At 43.1% G+C, this 22903-nt stretch overlaps 1 protein-coding gene and 1 pseudogene across 6 annotated transcripts in view; both read left to right on the plus strand.

Moving 5' to 3' along the window:
* GCC2 (GRIP and coiled-coil domain containing 2) overlaps window positions 1-22903 on the plus strand; it is a 137659-nt gene that overhangs the window by 29522 nt on the left and 85234 nt on the right. For all 6 annotated transcript variants that reach the window (XM_066268571.1, XM_066268572.1, XM_066268570.1 and 3 more), the window contains 4 exons: window positions 12561-12680; window positions 14559-14723; window positions 15275-15379; window positions 16176-16338. In XM_066268571.1, the coding sequence (XP_066124668.1) occupies window positions 12561-12680; window positions 14559-14723; window positions 15275-15379; window positions 16176-16338 (553 nt within the window). The remainder of the gene's footprint in view (window positions 1-12560; window positions 12681-14558; window positions 14724-15274; window positions 15380-16175; window positions 16339-22903) is intronic.
* LOC136328703 (transmembrane protein 254 pseudogene) lies at window positions 19666-20119 on the plus strand (annotated as a pseudogene).

Raw genomic sequence — 22903 nt, forward strand, 5'->3', positions numbered from 1 at the left:
GTTTTATTATAGCCTTTGCTTTAAAGTCTGTTTTATCAGATGTAAGTATTGTTACCCCAGCTTTTTTTTTTTTTCCATTTGCATGAAATATATTTTTTTTGTATTTTTCTGAAGCTGGAAACGCAGAGGCAGTCAGACAGACTCCCGCATGTGCCCGACTGGGATCCACCTGGCATGCCCACCAGGGGGCGATGCTCTGCCCATCTGGGGTGTTGCTCTGTTGTGACCAGAGTTATTTTAGCGCCTGAGGCAGAGGCCATGGAGCCATCCTCAGTGCCCGTGCCAACTTTGCTCCAATGGAGCCTTGGCTGCGGGAGGGGAAGAGAGAGACAGAGAGAAAGGAGAAGGGGAGGGGTGGAGAAGCAGATGGGCGCTTCTCCTGTGTGCCCTGGCTGGGAATTGAACCTGGGACTCCTGCATGCTAGGCTGATGCTCTACCACTGAGCCAACCAGCCAGGGCCAAATATATATTTTTTCATCCTTTTACTTTCAATCTATGTGTATCTTTTGTATTGAGGTTATCTCTTTTAGACAGTGTATGTACGAGTCCTGTTTTCTTACCCACACAGCTATCCTATATTTTTTGATTGGAGCTTTTAATCCATTTACATTTAAGGTTATTGATATGTAGTTGTTTATTGCCATTTTATTCTTTATGTCTACATTCCTTTTTTACTAGATTTTCCCCCCCCTGCATTGTTCTGTTTACAACAGGCCCCTTAACATTTCTTGCAGCATTTGTTTTGTTCTAATGAATTCTTTGATTTTTTTTTTTGGTCCGGGAAGCTTTTTATTTCTCTTTCAATTTTAAACAATAGCTTTGCTGGATAAGGAAGTCTTGGTTGTAGGCTATTGTTTTGCATTACTTTGAATATTTCTTGCCATTTTCTTCTGGCCTCAAGTGTTTCTGTTGAAAACTTGGATGTCATCCGTATGGGGGCTCCTTTATAGGTTATTGATTGCTTTTCTCTTGCAGCTTTTATTCTTACTTTATCTCTTAGCTTTGGTATTTTAATTGTGATATGTTTTGGTGTAGGTCTCTTTGTGTTCCTCTTTAATGGGATTCTCTGTGCTTCTTGAACTTTTGTGACTTTTTCCTTCATCAATTTAGGGAAGTTTTCAGGTATGATTTCTTCAATCAGTTCTGTATCCCTTGTTCTTTCTCTTCTCCTTCAGGAACCCATGCAGATGTTGTTTCTCTTCATGTTGTCACAGAGCTCTCTTAGAGTTTCCTCAGACTTTTTGATCCTCTTCTGTTTTTGCTGTTCTGCTTCCATGGTTTTGCTTATCTTGTCCTCTGATTCGATCCTCTGCTTCATCCAGCCTGCTTTTAATTCCTTCTAGTGTAGTTTTCATTTCTGATAATGTTTTTATCATTTCTGTGTGATTCTTTTTTATGATTTCAGTGTCCTTTTTGATGCTTTTTATCTCTTTGTTTAGGTGTTCATTATGTCCACTATTGTTTCTCTAAGATCCTTGAGCATCCTAACAATCATTATTCTAAACTCTACATCTGTATCTTAGTTATTTCCATCTCATTCAGTTCTTTTTCTGGGAGTTTCTCTTGTTGATTCATTTGAACTGCATTTCTCTGTCTTCCCATTTTGTCTCTGTATAGACTGCTCCTTCAGATGTGTTGTTTGTGTAGCTAGCTGAGTCTAGGGTTGGTGTTGTCTGCCTCCAGCTTTCAGTTGTGTTGTTCCTAGATCTTCTTCGGTTGGCTTCAGCTGTTGTTTGTAATCTCCTGTGGGTTACATGTCTGCTGCCATGGCTCTTTTTGCTATTTTTGTCAGTGTTTTCTATGTTTTAGCTAGGTCAGGTGTAAAGAGCCTTTCCTTAAGATACCTCTCTAACTAAGGTTGTTAGGTATTGAGCTGATGCTGTTCGTCTTTGGCCGCTGGATGTACCAACCCGGGACCTCCCTGGCCAGAACCTGGTGCAGACCAGTGGGGGTCCCTGCTTATGACTAGCCCTTAGCAACCTTTTTGGAGCTACAGGCAATCCAAAATTTGTGGCTGCCTCTGCTGGATCCTGATGCCCTTGTAAATATCAGCTGTACTTCTAGGCTTGCTTTTATCTATTGTTGGCCAGTGTGTGTGTGGCCTCTCTATTCCAGAGGTGTGGTCTTTCTACTAGCCCCCTACTGCCGCCTCATCCTCGGGTACTCAGGCACTGCACTGCTGGGCACGCGGGCTTATAATCACAGCTTGGGCTGCCCCATGGCGTGAGCCACTCTTCACCTCTCCAGGCTGTGCTGCATGTGGGTGCATTGGTTGCCTCTCTTGGCTCTGGCCCTTGCTGTCGCTGCAGGCCACCCCAACAGGCCGTGTGATGCCTCTCCAGTCTCCACCCCTCGTGTCGCTGCAGGGGCTGCCAGGCTCCGCCCCTTGCAGTCAAGAGACCCCTGCTGGTCACCCCTGCCTCGTCTGTGGGCGTGAGTGTTGCCTCTTCGGGCTCTACCCCTTGCCTGTCCATGGGAGTTCTCACTGGTTTCCACCCCTCACCTGTACTGCCCTGTCCTGGGCTCCTCCCACTCCCACAACTCCCCCCTGCAGATCAGGCCAAGCATTGCTTCAGCCGAGCCTTCCTGCTCTTTGGAGGGTACTCAGTGGTTTGGAAGGTGGTGTAGCCCAGACCTCAGCACTGTAAACCTGTGTCCCTGATGTGCCCCCTGCTTCTAAGTGTCTCTCTGCACTGACTGGAGCTGGAGAGCCTCTGGTGGGTGGGGTAATTGCTTCCCTTTGCTGACTTGGTTTTTCCTAGGAAAAATGGGCACTTTAGGTTTGGAGAATGACCATTCAGGTTCAGGGGTCAGGGTGGCTGTCCCCCACAGTCTCTCCCTGTGCCTCTGACACTTCACTCTCCTCTCACTACTCCAGTCCTCTCGGTGTTCCCTGCTCCTGGAGCCCCGTGTAAGTGGTGTGAATGAGGTTTTTGCACAGTCCCTTTAACATGGAGCCTAGGTCTGAAAGTGCTGTCTTTTTCTGGCAAACTGTAACTGGCTCTTCTTTCAGCTAACTACTGTCCATACACCTCCTTTAGTCTCTGAGGTCCAGGCTGGGGTTCCGGTCCTGGGACTGAGAACTCACAAATCTCTGGGCAACTCATTCGACCATGAAAGACCCTCGACGCCGGCTCTTGCTCCTGGGAGCGAGGAAGCCCTTTCTGGGTCTCCGCCCTTCCTACCAGTCTCAGTGTGGCTTCTTCGGTGATGACTTGGTTATAGGTTCCTCTTGGTTATAGTTTAGTCCCGTGTTGGTCTTTTATTTTTTTATTTTTTATTTTTTATTTTTCTGAAGCTGGAAACGGGGAGAGACAGTCAGACAGACTCCCGCATGCACCCGACCGGGATCCACCCGGCACGCCCACCAGGGGCAACGCTCTGCCCACCAGGGGGTGATGCTCTGCCCCTCCGGGGCATCGCTCTGCCGCGACCAGAGCCACTCTAGCGCCTGGGGCAGAGGCCAAGGAGCCATCCCCAGTGCCCGGGCCATCTTTGCTCCAATGGAGCCTTGGCTGCGGGAGGGGAAGAGAGAGACAGAGAGGAAGGAGGGGGAGTAGGGGGTGGAGAAGCAAATGGGCGCTTCTCCTATGTGCCCTGGCCGGGAATCGAACCCAGGTCCCCCACACGCCAGGCCGACGCTCTACCGCTGAGCCAACCGGCCAGGGCCCCGCGTTGGTGTTTGAAGATGATTGTTTCTAAGTTAAGTTTTAATCCACTTTGGTTTGGGGAGATGGGAATTGTAATGTCTGCTTACTCCATCGCCATTTTTTGTCACCTTATTAAAACTTATATTCCAGCCTGACCTGTGGTGGCGCAGTGGATAAAGCGTTGACCTGGAAATGCTGAGGTCGCCGGTTCGAAACCCTGGGCTTGCCTGGCCAAGGCACATATGGGAGTTGATGCTTCCAGCTCCTCCCCCCTCCTCTCTCTCTTTCTCTCTCTCTCCTCTCTCTCCCTCTCTGTCTCTCTCCTCTCTAAAAATGAATAAAAAAAAAAAAAAAAAAAAGGATAGGTACCAATTCTTAAAAAAAACAACAACAAGAGAAAAAAAACTTATACAATACCAGACAAGGAAACAAAAATGCAAAACATATTGTATAGAAACTAAAGGTAGGTAGGGAGAAGAGAATGAACCTTAATCTAGTGAGATTTGATTAAAGGTGGAAAACCCCATAGTTGACTAACTTAAAATTTTGGGAAGAACTTTAATGACAAAATTTGACACTTCATAAAGAAAAATATAAAACACAGGATGGCTGAATATTATTTGAAACACTCTCAGTTTGGTTTATAATTTCTAAAACAAATTCACTAAAAATTCTAGGGTTTTTTGGTGGGGCAATCATGATAAGCTAGCAAGAATAGAAGTGAAAAGTGACCTCTTGCTCAAGCAGACAGTAAAATTTGTTACAAAACTACAATAATGTGATAGTTATGCAAAAATAAAATATTAATTTTTTTTTAATAAATTTTTATTAATGGTAATGGGATGACATTAATAAATCAGGGTACATATATTCAAAGAAAACATGTCTAGGTTATTTTGTCATCAAATTATGTTGCAAACCCCTCGCCCAAAGTCAGATTGTCCTCCGTCACCCTCTATCTAGTTCTTTGTGCCCCTCCCCCTCCCCCTAACTCTCTCCCTCCCAATAAAATATTAATTTAACAGAGGCATAGAGACTTATGCATAATAACAAACATTTATAAGCCAGGATCTTTCCTATGTACTTTACATACCTTATTGCACTTAATTCTCAAACCCAAGAAGTATATTATTAACATTGACAATTTATAAGTGATAAATCTGAGGCACAAAACAGGTTAAGGGACTCAAAGTCACAGAGTAGGTAACATAGCAGAGCTGGAATTGGATTTAGGTGGTCTGGTTTCAGATTTGTTCTTTCACTAAGTAAGCTGTACTATCCCAGTGAGATTTAAAAACACAGAAACCATTGAAGAAGGAATTAGAAAACTATTTCAGAAAAATTTAGTTAGATTTTTACTTCCTTCCACACACCAAAATAAATTCTGGATGGATTAAAGAGTTTTGTCAAAATAAAAATGATTTTTAAAGCCTAGACTAAAATATGTGATCATTTGGTTTATGAATAGGAAATACTTTTCTAAATTTAAAAGCAGTTAAAGATGTTATAGGTTTGGGGTTGGAGGGACTAGGTGAAACAGTGAAAGGATTAAGCAAGCAAAAAAAAAAAAACCAGGCACAGACAACAGTATAGTAATTGCAAGCAGGAAAGTGGTGTTGGGGAGGTAGAAGGGATAGAAGGTGATGGAGGGAGACTTGACTTGGGATGGTGAACACATAGTACAAAATACGGATATGTATTACAGAATTGTAGAGTTAAAACTTGTATAATTTTATTAGCCAATGTCACCCCAATAAATTCAATAAATATTTTAAAAGAAAAAAATACCAAACTATACAAAATATAAAATTAACATGAAAATATGACAAGGGATTAGTATCTTTAATATCTACAGTATCCCATAAATCCACTTTTTAAACACTTTATTTGAAATTTACTTATGGACTTAACCTTTTATGAGTCATCAGGAACTCACTTCATTACATGCCAATTTATTAATCTGCTTTGGAGTAGATTAGGTATGTCAGTATATAGATTTCAAAAGACTGTAAACAAGGACAGACTGTTCAAGAACTGTGGGACAACTACAGAAGGTATAATATGCATAATGAGAATGCCATAAGAAGAAGAAAGAAAGGAACAGAGGAAATATTTGCCACAATAATGACTGAGAATATTCTCAAATGAATAGACACCAAAGCACAGTTTCAGGAAGCTCAAAGAACACCAAACATGATAAATACCCAAAAAAATGTATACCTAGACACATCATTTGCAAACTTCAGAACATCAAAGATAATTCCTGGAAAAAAAAAATCCGTAACAAGTAAAACACCTTATATGACTTCAAGACTTACTTAAAGCAACAGCAATCAAGATTGTGGTATTGGTGAGAAAATAGATCTATGGAACAGAATAGAGCCCAGAAACAGAGCTATATAAATATAGTCAACAGACCTTTTATAATGGAGCAAAGATAATCTTCAACAAATGGTTCTGGCACAACCAGACATCCACATGCAAAATAAATTAATTAAAAATTAAACCCCTCACACAAATTAACTCAAAATGGATCATAAACCTAAGTATAAAACACACAACTATATAACTCCTAGAAGATAACATAGAAAAATCCTCTGTTATCTTTTGACATTGGGTGTGGTGATAACTTCTTAAGACACCAAAGGCAGACCCACGAAAGAATAAGCTATACTTAATTAAAATTTTGTGTGAAAAATAATGTCAAAAGAATGAACAGACAAGCCACAGACTAGAAGAATATATTTGCAAAGGACATGTGTTTGATAAAGTACTATTTTCCAAGATACACAAAGAACTTTTTTTTTTTTTTTGTATTTTTCTGAAGTTGGAAATGGGGAGGCAGTCAGACAGACTCCTGCATGCGCCCGACCGGGATCCACCCGGCCTACCCACCAGGGGGCGATGCTCTGCCCATCCGGGGCATCGCTCTGCTGCAATCAGAGCCATTCTAGAGCCTGAGGCAGAGGCCACAGAGCCATCCTCAGCGCCCGGGCCAACTCTGCTCCAATGGAGCCTTGGCTGCGGGAGGAGAAGAGAGAGACAGAGAAGAAGGAGAGGGGGAGAGGTGGAGAAGCAGATGGGTGCTTCTCCTGTGTGCCCTGGCCGGGAATCGAACCCGGGACTCCCACACGCCAGGCCGACGCTGTACCACTGAGCTAACCGGCCAGGCCCCACAAAGAACTATTAAAGCTTAACAATGGGAAAGCAAAAATCCTGATTTTAAAAGAGGGCTAAAGCGTTACCAGGCAGTGGTGCAGTGAATAGAGCGTCATACTGGGGCATGGAGGACCCAGGTTCAAAAACCCAATGTTGCCAGCTTGAGCGTGGGCTCATCTGGTTTGAGCAAAGCTCACCAGCTTGAGCCCAAGGTCGCTGGCTTGAGCAAGGGGTCACTTTGTTTGCTGTAGCCCTCCAGTCAAGGCACATAAGAAAGCAATCCATGAACAACTAAGGTGTCGCAATGAAGAATTGCTGCTTCTCCTCTCTCTCCCTTCCTGTCTTTCTGTCTCTACCTCTTCCTCTGTCTGTCTCTCTCTGCCTCTGTCACACACACACACAAAAGACCTTAACATATATTTCACTAAAGAAGATAAAACAGATTGCAAATAAGCATATGAAGAGATACTTGATATCATATGTCATCAGGGAAATGCAAACTAAAATGACGAGATACCACTTTGCACCCATTAGAGTGATCAGAATCCGGAAAGGCAACACTACCAATTCCTGGCAAGGACATGGAGCAACAGGAACTCTCATTGCTGGTGGAAGACATTTGTCAGTTGCTTACAAAAAACATACTCTTACCATGTAATTCAGCAAACTGTATTCCTTGATATTTACCCAGAGTAGTTGAAAACTTATATCCAAACAAAAACCTATATGCAAATGTTTATAGCAGCTTTATTCATAATTGCCAGAACTTGGAAGCAGACAAGATGGCCTGTAGGTGAGTGGATAAATAAACTGGTGCATTTAGACAACTGAATATTGCAGTCATGCACCACATAATGTTTTGGTCAGTGACAAACCACCTATGTGATGGTGGTCCCATAAAATATCAATGGAACTGAATTTCCTGTAAGAAATAGAAGGATGTGGTTCAGGAGGAATTTTTCCTTGATGGGAACCATGTCTGTGGTGCTTGGTAATAGATTTCATCTCTCTCATGGCACCTCAATTTCGAGTGCATAGGTGACATCCAGTTAGTGAGCCACTGACCTGTAACATCCAGTAGCCTGTTGCCCCAGCACTCCCTGTTCACATGTTGCTGCAACCCTCCCAGATCTGGAAATTATTTGTTGAGAACCTAAACTCCTGTATGAGGACACAGGTCCTAGGAGCTACTTTTACAAGGATGGAGTGCTACTGCCACTTTAGGAAAAGCTTTTGGTGGTAGTGTGGAGCCAGACTGTCCCTGTGCTTTGAAAATATTTTCAGGTTGTAATGATGTAAAGCATAAGTTTTATTTCTTCCATGAGTTCAATGTCAGAGAGAGAGCCCTTTGTGCCAGATAGAGTTGATGGAACTAATAGCAAATTTCTAGTCAAGATATAGAATATAATTCTCAGTTCTATCCCCTGTCCATGTTAAACACCCTCTTATATGAGTACAAATTTCCTTAATCTGACTACTGCTCCAACATGTAATAGCCCAAACCACATTGACTTGACTATTCCCTATGTCCCTTTATTTCTCTATCCGGACATCTTATTCTTGCTGATGCTCAGGCCACCTTTTACTCCTTCCTAACAGTCACTGTTATGGTGACCTCTGCCTTAACAAGCCAGCTTTTCCTTAATATTTCCAATCAGTCCAACCCACATTCCTGTTCATGGAACAGCATGGACAGCTTTATATTCTGTTTTTTTTTTTTTATTTTTTTTATTTTATTTTTTTTAATTTTTATTTTTTTTAATTTTTTCTGAAGCTGGAAACAGGGAGAGACAGCCAGACAGACTCCTGCATGCGCCCGACCGGGATCCACCCGGCACGCCCACCAGGAGCGACGCTCTGCCCACCAGGGGGCGATGCTCTGCCCCTCCGGGGCGTCGCCATATTGCGACCAGAGCCACTCTAGCGCCTGAGGCAGAGGCCACAGAGCCATCCCCAGCGCCCGGGCCATCTTTGCTCCAATGGAGCCTCGGCTGTGGGAGGGGAAGAGAGAGACAGAGAGGAAAGCGCGGCGGAGGGGTGGAGAAGCAAATGGGCGCTTCTCCTATGTGCCCCGGCCGGGAATCGAACCCGGGTCCTCCGCACGCTAGGCCGACGCTCTACCGCTGAGCCAACCGGCCAGGGCCTATATTCTGTTTTTGACTGTCCATTAGAAGCAGGAGGAGGGCTTGTGAGACAATGTTTGTAAAGTCTACAGTAGTGAACAGTAATGTCCTAGCCCTTTATGTTCACTCACCATTCACTGACTGACTCACTCAGAGCATCTTCCAGTCCTGGAGGCTCCATTCATGGTAAGGATGCTATGAAGGTATAAATTTTCAAAAATTGTTTATACCATATTTATACTGTACCTTTTTTACATTTAAATACACAGATACCACTGTATTATAGTTGCCTACAGTTTTCAGTACTATAACATTCTGTCCAGGCCTGTAGCCCAGGAGCCTAGGTGTGTAGTAGCTAGACCATCGAGGTTTGTGTACATGCCTCTATGACATTTCTATGATGAAACCACTCAATGATACATTTCTCAGAATGTATTCCCATTATTAAACAACGCCGACTGTCTTCTGCACTAAGAAGAAGCTACTGAGCTATGAAAAGACATGGAAGAAACTTAATATGTGCCATTACTAAGTGAACAAAGCCAATATGAAAAGTCTATATAATGTATGATTCCAACTATATGACATGGGAGCAGTAAAACTATGGAGACAGTAAAAAAAAAATGGTTCTGCAGGCTTGTGGGGGTAAAGGGATGAATAGGTGGAGCACAGGATTTTAGGACAGTGAAACTGCTCTGTAATAGTGAATATATGTCGTCATACTTGTGTCCAAACCCACAGAATATACCACCAAGAGTGAACCTTAATGTAAACTATAGACTCTGGTCGACAATGTTGTTCATCAATGAGGAACCAGTGTAGGTTCATTAGTTGTAGTAAGTGTACCACTCTGATGGTTAATGTGGACAATGAAGGAGGGTATGCATTGGAAGAAGGGGGTACCTTCCCCTCAGTTTTGGTATGAACCTAAAATTGCTTTATAAAATAAAGCCTGTTAAAACATTTTTAATAGATTTTATAGTTATAAAATTTTCCCAATCTTTGAGTAAGAGATTCCGTTTATAATGAAGCAACAGAATTTAAGGTCAAATCAGAGGTGCTAGGTCATCATTAAGATGCTGAATAAATTTGTAGATTACTTGTGAATTTGCCTACATAGGTTTTTTTCCAGTGTTTATATTATAATCATAATTTTTACTAGATTTGTAAAGAGAGCTGAACGTGCAACAGTTCTGAAAGTACAATGATAATGATAATTATTATTAATTTGCTTAGAAACATCAGCATAGTCATTAGTGAAATTAGAGTGCTACATGCATGGCATTCATATTTTGTTCCATGGCGCTTGTTAGGAATAATACATTAGAGTTTCTTGTAGGGAATCATTATTTACTAGGGTCAGCCTTGGTACAGCAGTTCAATTTTTGTAGCGGTCAAGAACTATTAAAACCATAATAAGTAGGCCCTGGCCGGTTGGCTCAGCGGTAGAGCGTCGGCCTGGCGTGTGGGGGACCCGGGTTTGATTCCCGGCCAGGACACATAGGAGAAGCACCCATTTGCTTCTCCACCCCGCCCCCCTCCTTCCTCTCTGTCTCTCTCTTCCCCTACCACAGCCAAGGCTCCATTGGAGCAAAGATGGCCCAGGCGCTGGGGATGGCTCCTTGGCCTCTGCCCCAGGCGCTAGAGTGGCTCTGGTGGTGGCAGAGCGACGCCCCGGAGGGGCAGAGCATCGTCCCCTGGTGGGCAGAGTGTCACCCCTGGTGGGCATGCCAGGTGGATCCCGGTCGGGCGCATGCGAGAGTCTGTCTGACTGTCTTTCCCCGTTTCCAGCTTCAGAAAAATACAAAAAAAAAGAAAAAAAACCCATAATAAGTAAAAACAAAAAACACCAGTCAGTCTAAGAGGTAAAGAGCTTTGATTTTTGGAGTTAGAGAAATCCACAATAATACAAAACAAGCACAGCATGTTCTCTCTATAGAAAAGAAGACATGATTTCTCAACTCTGTATTTATGTACACCAGGAACTGATGGAGTCCTCAGACAAATAAACATGGGCAAATTTTTAAGCCAGATTCTAGATACCCATTTCCTGCCTTTGCCAATTACTACATAGGCAGACTATATATTCGAAATTCAGATTCTAACAGCCTCCACTAGGAGAGTAATTGACTATACATAAATCAAAATTAGAAACAAAATTAGATTTGGGCAAGAGTCAGATTTTGCAAGGAAGAGCCAGAAAGAACATGTAGTTGCTATATGCGTGAGACTCCAGAGTAGCCTGGGAAGGTGATCCAGGGACTCAAAAGGTCCTAGCTGGATGAAAGTTATTTCTCAGGCTTTCTAAAATTTTCCAAGAAAATTCATAAACGTTTTCTTAGTTATTTTGGCCACAAATTCATGTATGTGAAGGAGAATAGACAGTAGTTGTCCAGAAACAAGGGCAAAAACAAGATTGAGAAGGGAGAGGGGGAAAATGAGAGGCATCTGAAAACAGTGAATCTCATTTACATATTTTGGGGGTAACTTGATTGCTTAGTATGTAGCAAAAAGATCTGTCTGCATTCTGTCCTGGTGTAGGGGTCAACTAGGAATATACAGAAAATTCAGTTGGTTTTACAGACTTCAGAAAATATGGAATGTTTTGCCATAAGATGTAAGAGTATCTATGTCTTCTTTTTTCTTCTGTTAGCACCTCTCCTTTATATTAGATTAAGCCTGAAACATTTCCTTCTCAGAATTCTTTAGGTGGAATTAGTAAGTGACCTGGTTAAACTTTTCCTTCTTCCTCCTTAAAGTTTATTTACATTTCAGAAGTTTATTTTTGTTGACCCATATATCATATTTACCTTGGAAAAATATACATTTATCTTTTTTTTTTTTTTTTTTTTTACAGATAGAGAGAGGGATAGATAGGGACAGACAGACAGGAACGGAGAGAGATGAGAAGCATCAATCATCAGTTTTTCGTTGTGACATCTTAGTTGTTCATTGATTGCTTTCTCATATGTGCCTTGACCGTGGGGCTACAGCAGAGCGAGTAACCCCTTGCTTGAGCCAGCGACCTTGGGTCCAAGCTGGTGAGCTTTGCTCAAACCAGATGAGCCCATGCTTAAGCTGGAGACCTCGGGGTCTCGAACCTGGGTCCTCGGCATCCCAGTCCGATGCTCTATCCACTGCGCCACCGCCTGGTCAGGCAAGGAAAAATATACATTTAAAATCATCTTCCCCTTTAATAGATTACCCTCATACTTAAAATGATCTGAATTATGCCAGTATTATTATGTAATGCCAATTAGGTGTTCTATCAGATGTTGAATTTAGGTAAATAAGCTTCCAGAATGGACTCATAAATCTTGGGAGGTGGCTTGATGATATGGTCTAACTGGTTGAATGTGTAATAATATTTTTTTTTGGTTTGTTTGTTAAATTTTGAAGAGTTTTATTAGAGGAGAAGATTTATTAATATGCCGGCCGCATATGGCTGACACAGGACATCAGACCCAAGTCGTGCAGTCCCAAAAATAGTTCAGGGACTGCTTATATACCCTTGCTCACACACGGGTGGGGGGTTGGAGCATGACATCATGGCATAGGCTGGCAACATTTGTTTAGGGGATACTGTAATAATATTCTTAAGGTAAATTATTTTGTCTTTTATTGAAGAGTCTTTTACTAGAATATGATAAGCAGTCAGAGCAGTTGGATATAGAAAAAGGACGTGCTAAAACTTTTGAGCATCATATAGAAGACCTTACAAGAGAATTAAAGAATTCAACCTTTCAGGTAACTTTATTTTTATTATTATTTATATCCCCTCTTCTTTTCCAAGTGAGAGGAAGGGAGCTAGAGAGATAGACTCCCATATGCCCCAATTGGAGTCCACGTGGCAACCCACCCACCCCCATCTGAGACCAATGTTCTGCCCATCTGGGGCCATGCTCTCAACCGAGCTATTTTTAGCACCTGAGTTGGAGGTTCCACAGAGCCATCCTAAGCGCTTAGGGCTGATGCACTTGAACCAATCGAGCCATGGCTGTTGTAGGGGAGGAGAGAGACAGAGACAGAGAAAGGGGAGGGGGAAGGGTGGAGAAGCATATGGTTGCTTCTCCTGTGTGTCCTGACCGGGAATCAAATCTGGGGCATCCACATGCCAGACCAATGCTCTACCACTGAGCCAACTGGCAGGGGCCTCAGATAACTTTAAATTGAGCGAATGCAGACTTGAAAATTGTAAAATGTGTATTTCAATTTCAATATTTTAAATAACTTAATTTTCTTTTTTCCACTGTTGCAAAAAAAACTAGCAGCTATCCTGTTACTGCTCTAATCTCAGTTTTCTCCTAAGATTTTTTATTTTTGTTTCGTTTTGCCTTTTTTCTGCCACTGTTCCTTTTCTCTTGTAATGTTCACCAAATATCAGTAATAATAGTGCTTTTTTAATCACTTGATTGATTTTTTTTATTTATTTATTTTTATTATTATTATTATTTTTTGTATTTTTCTGAAGCTAGAAACTGGGAGAGACAGTCAGATAGACTCCTGCATGCACCCAACCGGGACCCACCCGGCACGCCCACCAGGGGGCGACGCTCTGCCCCTCCGGGGCGTCGCTCTGCTGCAACCAGAGCCACTCTAGCGCCTGGGGCAGAGGCCACAGAGCCATCCCCAGTGCCCGGGCCATCCTTGCTCCAATGGAGCCTCGGCTGTGGGAGGGGAAGAGAGAGACAGAGAGGAAGGAGAGGGGGAGGGATGGAGAAGCAGATGGGTGCTTCTCCTGTGTGCCCTGGCTGGGAATCGAACCCAGGACCTCTACACACCAGGCCGATGCTCTACCACTGAGCCAACCGGCCAGGGCCTATTGATTTTTTTTTTAAAGAGAGAGAAGGAAACATTAATTTGTTGTTCCACAGTGGTTGATTCTTATATTCGCCCCAACCAGGGATAGAACCCACAACCTTGGCATATAGGGATGATTCTCTACCCAACTGAGCTACCCTGCCAGGGCCAATACTGACAGTCTTTAAAACAGCCACACCTGACCTGTGATGGTGCGGTGGATAAAGTGTCAACCTGAAATATTGTGGTCTGTGGTTTGAAACCCTGGGCTTGCCCGGTCAAGTCACATATGGGAGTTGATGCTTCCTGCTCTTTCACCCACCATTCTCTTTCTCTCTCTCTCTCCCCCACCCTCTGCCTCTCTAAAATGAATTAAAAAAAACAAAACAAACTTAACCTCAAGTTAACATTGTTATTCTCTCTCTCTCTCTTTTTTTTTTTTTTACAGGGACAGAGAGAGAGTCAGAGAGAGGGATAGACAGGGACAGACAGACAAGAACGGAGAGAGATGAGAAGCATCAATTATCAGTTTTTCGTTGCGACACCTTAGTTGTTCATTGATTCCTTTTTCATATGTGCCTTGACTGTGGGCCTTCAGCAGACCGAGTAACCCCTTGCTTGAGGCAGCAACCTTGGGTCCAAGCTGGTGAGCTTTTCGCTCAAGCCAGATGAGCCTGTGCTCAAGCTGGAGATCTTGGGGTCTCGAACCTGGGTCCTCCACATCCCAGTCCGACGCTCTGTCCACTGTGCCACTGCCTGGTTAGGCTTGTCATTCTTTGGGACTGATTTCAAAATCTTCATTTTCTGTATATGCCACCATTCTAGTGTGAAAAATTAAATTCTGATAATGATGATCTCTGGGCTCGTGTTGAGACACTACAATCTAATGCCAAGTTACTGGAAGTGCAGATTTTAGAAGTTCAAAAAGCCAAAGCAATGGCAGACAAAGAGTTGGAGGCTGAAAAACTTAAGAAAGAGCAGAAGATAAAGGTAAAAACAGTCCTGTGAGATTAATTCATGTTGCATGTTGATGTTTTTATCAAAGTATTATTTAAAAGTTGGAGAGATTAACGAGTAGCATTTGTGAGTACAGCAGAGTTATTAAACCCTTAATGTGTGCTGACTATGAATTTGAGAATCTAAGCAATGATTTTTTTAAATATTGAAAGATTTCAAACATTTTGTATTTTATTATGTCATATTTATTTTATAGTTCCATTTATTTTATAGTTCTTTACCAATACTTATTATTTTTAATTGAGAGGAGGGGAGATAGACAGATTCCTGCATGTGCCCTGACTGAGATCCACCTGACAAGCCTCAGTACCTAGGGCTGACACTCCACTGGTTGCAGGAGGGGAAAAGAGAGAGAAGGTGGAGGGAAGAAGCAAATGGTCACTTCTCATCTGTTCCCTGACTGGGGAGGTCCACATGCTGGGCTAATGTGTCCACTGAACCAGCCAGCCAGGGCCACCAATACCTTTCTAAATGTTGATTGGCTTGGGGTGTGGGAGTGGCAGTGTTTTTATTTTTAATTTTAGGAGCATGCCAGTTCTGTAAGTGAACTTGAAGAACTTCGGGTACAACTTCAAAAGGAAAAGAAACAGCTACAGAAAACCATGCAAGAATTAGAGCTGGTTAAAAAGGTAAATAAAACATCAGAATCAAAATTGATGACAGTATTTACATTTGTTAAACTATGAACATTGGAAAGATTGACTTGGGAGTTGAACACACAGTACGGTATACACAGATGTGTTGTAGAATTGTGATCCCAAAATCTGTATAATTGTGTTAACTGGTGTCACCCTAATAAATTCAATTAGAAGAAAAAAAAATATCCAAGATACAGTCTAAACTTTAAAAAAATATTTCAAAAACAAGATTACTTGTGGTACTAAAATAATCATTTATTGTTATTATACTTGCCTCAAAATATTGAAAATTCAACTTATTTGCTTTTTTCTCTGCCTCCAGAAGAATCTAGGCTCATGAATTAGATTTTGATGTGATATTTTATTTTTGTACATAAATGTATGATTCGTGAAGATTTAATGTCTAAAGTTGAAATTTATATTTACAACTTTGGCTAATTTAGCTCAACTTTCTCAAAGATGAAGCTAAAAAGAAAGGTACTATACAAGTTGCTTAAAATATTATTATTTATAAATAAGAGCCTAACAAGAAAACTACCAGTTGTGGTTAATAAACATTATAATGACATACAATGAAATTGTGAAAGTTGGATTAAACTATTAGAAAACACATTTTGAAATTACAAACTAGAACATATTCAACTTCTAGTTTTTCCATTCTTGTATAAACTTTATTTCAGAAAAGCACAGTAGATTCTCTTTATTCTTTTGGCATCATTTCAGCAATTTTACAAATGAAATGAAGTGATTATTACTTTGTGGATCTTTTACTTAACAATATGTGCAGGATGCCCAACAAACCACATTGATGAATATGGAAATAGCTGATTATGAACGTTTGATGAAAGAACTGAATCAAAAGCTAACTAATAAAAATAGCAAGATAGAAGATTTGGAGCAAGAAAAAAAAATTCAAAAACAGAAACAAGAAACACTGAAAGAAGAAATAAGTGAGTAAAACACGGTTCACTCTAACTTAACAGTAGTTTTGTCATAATAGAATACAGGAGAGCAACATCAGTTGTTCATTTTACTAATTATTTACTGCCAACCAGGTGTTTCACGCAGTGCTAGCTGCTATTAAGGACCAGGAAGTTGTGAAACCATTTGTGTTTCAAATGTTTACACTCTGTGTTGTTGCACAGTGATTCACTTAAATGTTTGTTCAGTATCTGCTGTGTGAGCAATACAAAGATAAAAGAGCGTCTTTTGTTTTCAGCAGAGTGGGTGATTTAAATAGCAGTGACATCTTTCTTTTTAAGGTAATTGTATTCCATTTTATCCATAAAAGAATTTCTTTTTTTTTTTTTTTTTTCTGAAGCTGGAAACAGGGAGAGACAGTCAGACAGACTCCCGCATGCGCCCGACCGGGATCCACCCGGCACGCCCACCAGGGGCGACGCTCTGCCCACCAGGGGGCGATAATCTGCCCATCCTGGGCGTCGCCATGTTGCGACCAGAGCCACTCTAGCGCCTGGGGCAGAGGCCACAGAGCCATCCCCAGCGCCCGGGCCATCTTTGCTCCAATGGAGCCTTGGCTGCGGGAGGGGAAGAGAGAGACAGAGAGGAAAGCGCGGTGGAGGGGTGGAGAAGCAAATGGGCGCTTCTCCTGTGTGCCCTGGCCGGGAATCGAACCCGGGTCCTCCGCACGCTAGGCCGACGCTCTACCGCTGAGCCAACTGGCCAGGGCAAAAGAATTTCTAATATAAGCATTTATTCATTATAGAGAGGGAAGAAAGAGAGAGAGGAAGGGGGAGGAGCAGGTAGCATCAACTCCCATATGTGCCTTGACCAGGCAAGCCCAGGGTTTTGAACCGGCAACCTCAGCATTTCCAGGTTGATGCTTTATCCACTGTGCCACCACAGGTTAGGCTCTAATATAAGCATTGAAAGCTATGAATATCTCTTTAGACCTAGCTCCTTCAGCTACATCTCGCAGATGGATATATTGTTTCTATTTTAATTCATCCCAGAATTTTTATTTTTTAAAAACATTTTATTTAGTGAGAGGAGGGGAGACAGAGACAGACTACAGCATGTGCCTGACCAGGATCCCCCTGGAAAGCCCATTAGGGGACAGTGCTCTGCCCATTTGGGGCCCTTGCTCCATTTTAACCATTTTCTTTTAGCACCTGAGTTGGAGGCCATGGAACCATTCTGAGTGCCTGGGTCCATCTCATTCTAATCCAGCCATGGCTGCAGGAGGGGAAGAGAAAGAGATAGAAACGAGACGGGGAGGGGTGTCGAAGCAGATGGTTCCTTCTCCTGTGTGCTCTGGTGGGGAATCAAATCCAGGCCATTCACACGCTGGTCAGTACTCTACCACTGAGCCAACCAGACAGGGCCCAGTATATTTTTTATTCTTTCATTGGATATTCGTATGACTTTCTATGTTAGTTTATATGAATTAGGAAAAAATGGCTACTCTGTAGGCTGTGTGTGCAGGCCAGTGGGAGCCAAATGGGTGCCTAAGGGCACTGGCTTACAATGCCAAATGGCTCTCCTGCTTCCTCCCTTTGTTTTGGGCCAAAATGGGTTCTGGGGGTGTTTCTGGGACCGTGCTGCAGAGAACTTGCAGGGAGATCTGAGCACCCACCCTGTGTAGGTGGATGGGGACATAAACAATGGCACCAGCCCCTCCAACCTTGGCAAATTCCCTCAATATTAGGAGAACTCCCATAGTTCCCAGCCTTCTTGTAATAGTTTTTGTCTTGCTTGTTGTGCATAAAGCAGCCTTGTGTAGAAATGTGTTTTGTGTGGGCTCCACGTGCTGGTTATTTTGGGGGAAGCGGGTTGGAGCTGGGGAGGCACTTATAGTGCCTGGGGCACTGGCTTGCTGGGCTGGAGTGACCAGATGAGGCAGGGAGGCCAGTTGCATGTAAAGATGCCCTGTTGTTCCTACTTGCTCCCTTTGTTCAGAGGAAGCACCTGTGGTGATCTTGCAGGAAGGTACATAGGTGGAGAGGCCATAAACACTGTTGCTTACAGGTTTCTAGAGCTTTTCCAGCCTGTCTGTGCAGTTTGTGTTCTTGTTTGTTGTTTAGAAGTTGTTTGGCATGAGTACTTGCTCTCCCTATATATATATATTTGAGTGTGGTTAGCATCTTCCACCACTGCCAACTTTGACCTCCTCAGTTTTCTAATTGGTAACAAGAACATAAGGCCAGATTATGTTATTCCCTCATGGCCAGAAGCAGAAGTTCCGTAAAATAATTTGAGGTAGGTTCAAAGGTATTACTGGCCAGTAAGAGTTTAGAGATATGAATGATGAGGAAAAGGGATGAAAGGAAATATTGAAATATAGAACTAACCAGTAAAGTCAGACATGATATCAACACACGAAGTGCACGTTCTTTGTACCTTTGTTATCAGTAAAGGTCTCCCATTAATTTGGCTTTGACCTTCTCAGAAGCCAGAGTACAGACAGAGAGATTATCAGTGACAAAGCTTATAATATCTATAAATAGTAGAACAAACATGATGCTTCTGAGAGACACAGCTTTTCCTGGTACTAAGATGTGTGAACGAACATTTTTTTAGACATTTTTAAAAAGGAACACTATGTCATATGGGATCAATGGTCCCAGAACTGACTTCACTGTCTTACAGTATTCAGAGAGCTTTTTAGAAAGCCCAGGCACAAAGGTGAAGAATCAGTATCTTAATGGTTGGGACCTTGAAATCTGTGTTTTTAAAAGGCTGATAAGTGATTTTAAAGTTAATTCTAGCCTGGCCCTGGCCCGTTGGCTCAGCGGTAGAGCGTCGGCCTGGCGTGCGGGGGACCCGGGTTCGATTCCCGGCCAGGGCACATAGGAGAAGCGCCCATTTGCTTCTCCACCCCCCCCCCCCTTCCTCTCTGTCTCTCTCTCTGGTCCCCTCCCGCAGCCAAGGCTCTATTGGAGCAAGGATGGCCCGGGTGCTGGGGATGGCTCCTTGGCCTCTGCCCCAGGCACTAGAGTGGCTCTGGTCGCGGCAGAGCGACCCCCCCCCCCCCCAGGGGCAGAACATCGCCCCCTGGTGGGCAGAGTGTCGCCCCTGGTGGGTGTGCCGGGTGGATCCCGGTCGGGTGCATTCGGGAGTCTGTCTGACTGTCTCTCCCCGTTTCCAGCTTCAGAAAAATACAAAGAAAAAAAAAAAAAAAGTTAATTCTAGCCTAGGAGTGTCAAATATCCAGAAATAACAAAATTAAAACTACAAATTCAATAGATAGTATTAGGTAAGAGTTTATTGTGTATATAAGAACAGTTCACAGCGCAATCCAGGGATGCGCTGCAGCGATGGTGGCGGCCGCAGATGATGAGGCTTACTTCCAGAGGGGCAGTCTGTTCTGGCTCACCGTCATCACCCTCTCCTTTGGCTACTACACGTGGGTTGTCTTCTGGCCTCAGAGTGTTCCTTATCAGAACCTAGGGCCCCTGGGCTTGTTCAGTCAGTACTTGGTGGACCATCATCACACCCTCCTGCACAATGGATATTGGCTTGCCTGGCTGATTCACGTGGGAGAGTCCTTGTATGCCATGGCATTATGCAAAGAGAGATTCAGAAAGAGGGACAGGGACAGACAAACAAAAGGGAGAGAGATGAAAAGCATCAGTTTTTCGTCGCGGCACCGTTAGTTGTTCATTGATTGCTTTGTCATATGTGCCTTGAATGGAGGCCAATAGCAGAGCAAGTGACCCATTACTCAAGCCACGGAACTTGGACTTCAAGCCAGCGACCTTTGGGCTCAAGCCACCTACCTTGGGGTCAATTATTTCACACTCAAGCCAGCGACCCGCGCTCAAGCCAGATGAGCCCAGGCTCATGCTGGTGACCTCTGCGCTTCGAACCTCAGTCTCCCACATCCCAGTCCAACTCTATCTACTTTGCCACCTCCTGGTCAGGTGATTTCTCTTATTTTTTAAAAGAATTCTCTGTATAGCCCCAATGAAAACAAAAGATTTGGAAGGAGGCTGCTTTCTAAAAAAAAAAAAAAAAAAAAAAGAACAGTTCACAACAGGGAGCATTTAGTTTTAAATACAGGTAGCTCAGGGCATGATACCACAAGGTGGCTTATAAAGTCAAAATGAAAAAGTTGTTTAACTTTTACAGTGTTTGGTTATTACAATAGGGGCTTCCAGCCCACAAGGGATTAGTTAATGGTGATTATCGTATATCATTTTAGGAAGATGATTTAAGTTTTTAAATGATTATCAGAGGCAGTTACAAGAAGCACCCAAGTTAACAAGTTCAACTTGTTTTGCAGAGTAAGCTAAATTAAGTTTTATTTATGTGGCTTAAATGGTTTGGTCTGCTCAGGGAATTTTCAAGTCCAATCTTCATTTTGTTATACTTAATTTTAATAAGAACCATGGATAATTTTAAATTGTATTTTCATTCATTCTCCACAATAAATAAAATAGCAAATCTTCCATGACTGTTTTGTAATGCAAGCTTCATTCAGCCTGTGGCCAAATCCCAACTCAATAAAGATGTTTCTGTGAATGAATAAACTAATAAAGTCCAAATGGGCATAGTTCTGATGACTACCTGTATCCAGGGATAAAAGTGAGACTAATCAGATAGTTGAACAGATTGTATAGTTTCCAGACAATTCACTATACATATACCATTAACGATGCATAGACCATATCTTTCAGTTACATCTTGGTGCAAGTAGCAGCAGACCTCTATGTTATATTCCCACAGTCAAACATTGGTTTTGTGAATTAGTGAATTTGTGTTATTTTTTTATTTTTTATTTTATTTTTTGCATTTTTCTGAAGCTGGAAATGGGGAGAGACAGTCAGACAGACTCCCGCATGCGCCCGACCGGGATCCACCCGGCACGCCCACCAGGGGCGACGCTCTGCCCACCAGGGGGCGATGCTCTGCCCATCCTGGGCGTCGCCATGTTGCGACCAGAGCCACTCTAGTGCCTGAGGCAGAGGCCACAGAGCCATCCCCAGCGCCCGGGCCATCTTTGCTCCAATGGAGCCTTGGCTGCGGGAGGGGAGGAGAGAGACAGAGAGGAAGGCGCGGCGGAGGGGTGGAGAAGCAAATGGACGCTTCTCCTATGTGCCCTGGCCGGGAATCGAACTCGGGTCCTCCGCACGCTAGGCCGACGCTCTACCGCTGAGCCAACCGGCCAGGGCTATTTGTGTTATTTTTGACACAGCTGAAAGAGAGGCTTAAACCTTGGAAAAATAAAAAATAAGTGCTTATTTTAGAAGACCACCCACTTCTCACTGATAAATAAGTACAGAAATGAGTGGCACAGGCAGTGAGTGCTAAGAGTGCAGAGAGGAGAGAGATTCTGTTTACTGAGACACTTAGAATTTGGGGCTCCATTGAGCCTTGAAGTTACCTTGAAGGTTTGTAGAGAAAAAGCTGATTGAGAAGGATATTCTTTTCTGCAGTCATGATAGGGGCAAAAATTTTAAGAACTTTATTTTAGAAGGTTTGACTAGTTGGAATGAAGGCTTGACCTTTTAGGAAGAAGTGAAGCATGATTTGGAAGATATTTTTCATCCAATTCATTAAGTATCTGAAGTACTTGAATACCAGAATGTATTTGGGCCCTTTTTAAACATGGTTGATTAATTAGTTCACTTGGTTAGAGTGTCCTCCCATTATGCTAAGGTTGTGGGTTTGACTTCCAGTGAGGGCGCATATGAGAATCACCCAGTGGATGCACAAATTAGGTTAACAACAAATCGATGTTTCTCTCTCTCTCTCTCTCTTGCTCTTTCCCTTACTCTAAAATCAATCAAAAAAATTAAAGACCCTGGCCAGTTGGCTCAGTTGTAGAGTCTTGGCCTGGTGTGTGGAAGTCAATTCCCGGCCAGGGCACACAGGAGAAGCGCCTATCTGCTTATCCACCCCTCCCCCTCTCCTTTCTCTTTCTCTCTTTTCCCCTCCTGCAGCCAAGGCTCCACTGGAGCAGAGTTGGCTGGGGCCTTGAGGTTGGCTCCATGGCCTTCACCTCAAGCACTAGAATGGTTCCAGTTGCAATGGAGGAACACCCCAGATGGGTGGAGCATTGCACCCTGGTGGGCATGCTGGGTGAATTCGGGTTGGGTGCATGTGGGAGTCTGTCTGCTTGACTCCCTGCTTCTCTCTTCAGAAAAATACACACACACACACACACACACACACACACACACACACACACACACATTAAAGACAGTGGGGAATGTCAATCTACTTGTGTATCAATAGTATATCAAGGTAATTAGAATGGGGTAGAATCTTTTTTTTCTTAGATAGGGACAGAGCGGGACAGACAGGCAGGAAGGGAAAAAGATGAGAAGCATCAGTTCTTTGTGGCAGCACCTTAGTTGTTCATTGATTGCTTTCTCATATGTGCCTTGATGGGGGGGAGTTATAGTAGAGTGAGTGTCCCCTTGTTCAAGCCAGCGACCTTGGGCTCAAGCCAGCAACCTTGGGCTTCAAGGCAGTGCCCATGGGGTCATGTCTGTGATCACACACTCAAGCCAGCGACACTGCGCCTAAGCTGGTGAGCCCGTGCTCAAG

Source organism: Saccopteryx bilineata, chromosome 3, assembly GCF_036850765.1.
Source record: "Saccopteryx bilineata isolate mSacBil1 chromosome 3, mSacBil1_pri_phased_curated, whole genome shotgun sequence".
Classification (NCBI taxonomy): domain Eukaryota; kingdom Metazoa; phylum Chordata; class Mammalia; order Chiroptera; family Emballonuridae; genus Saccopteryx; species Saccopteryx bilineata.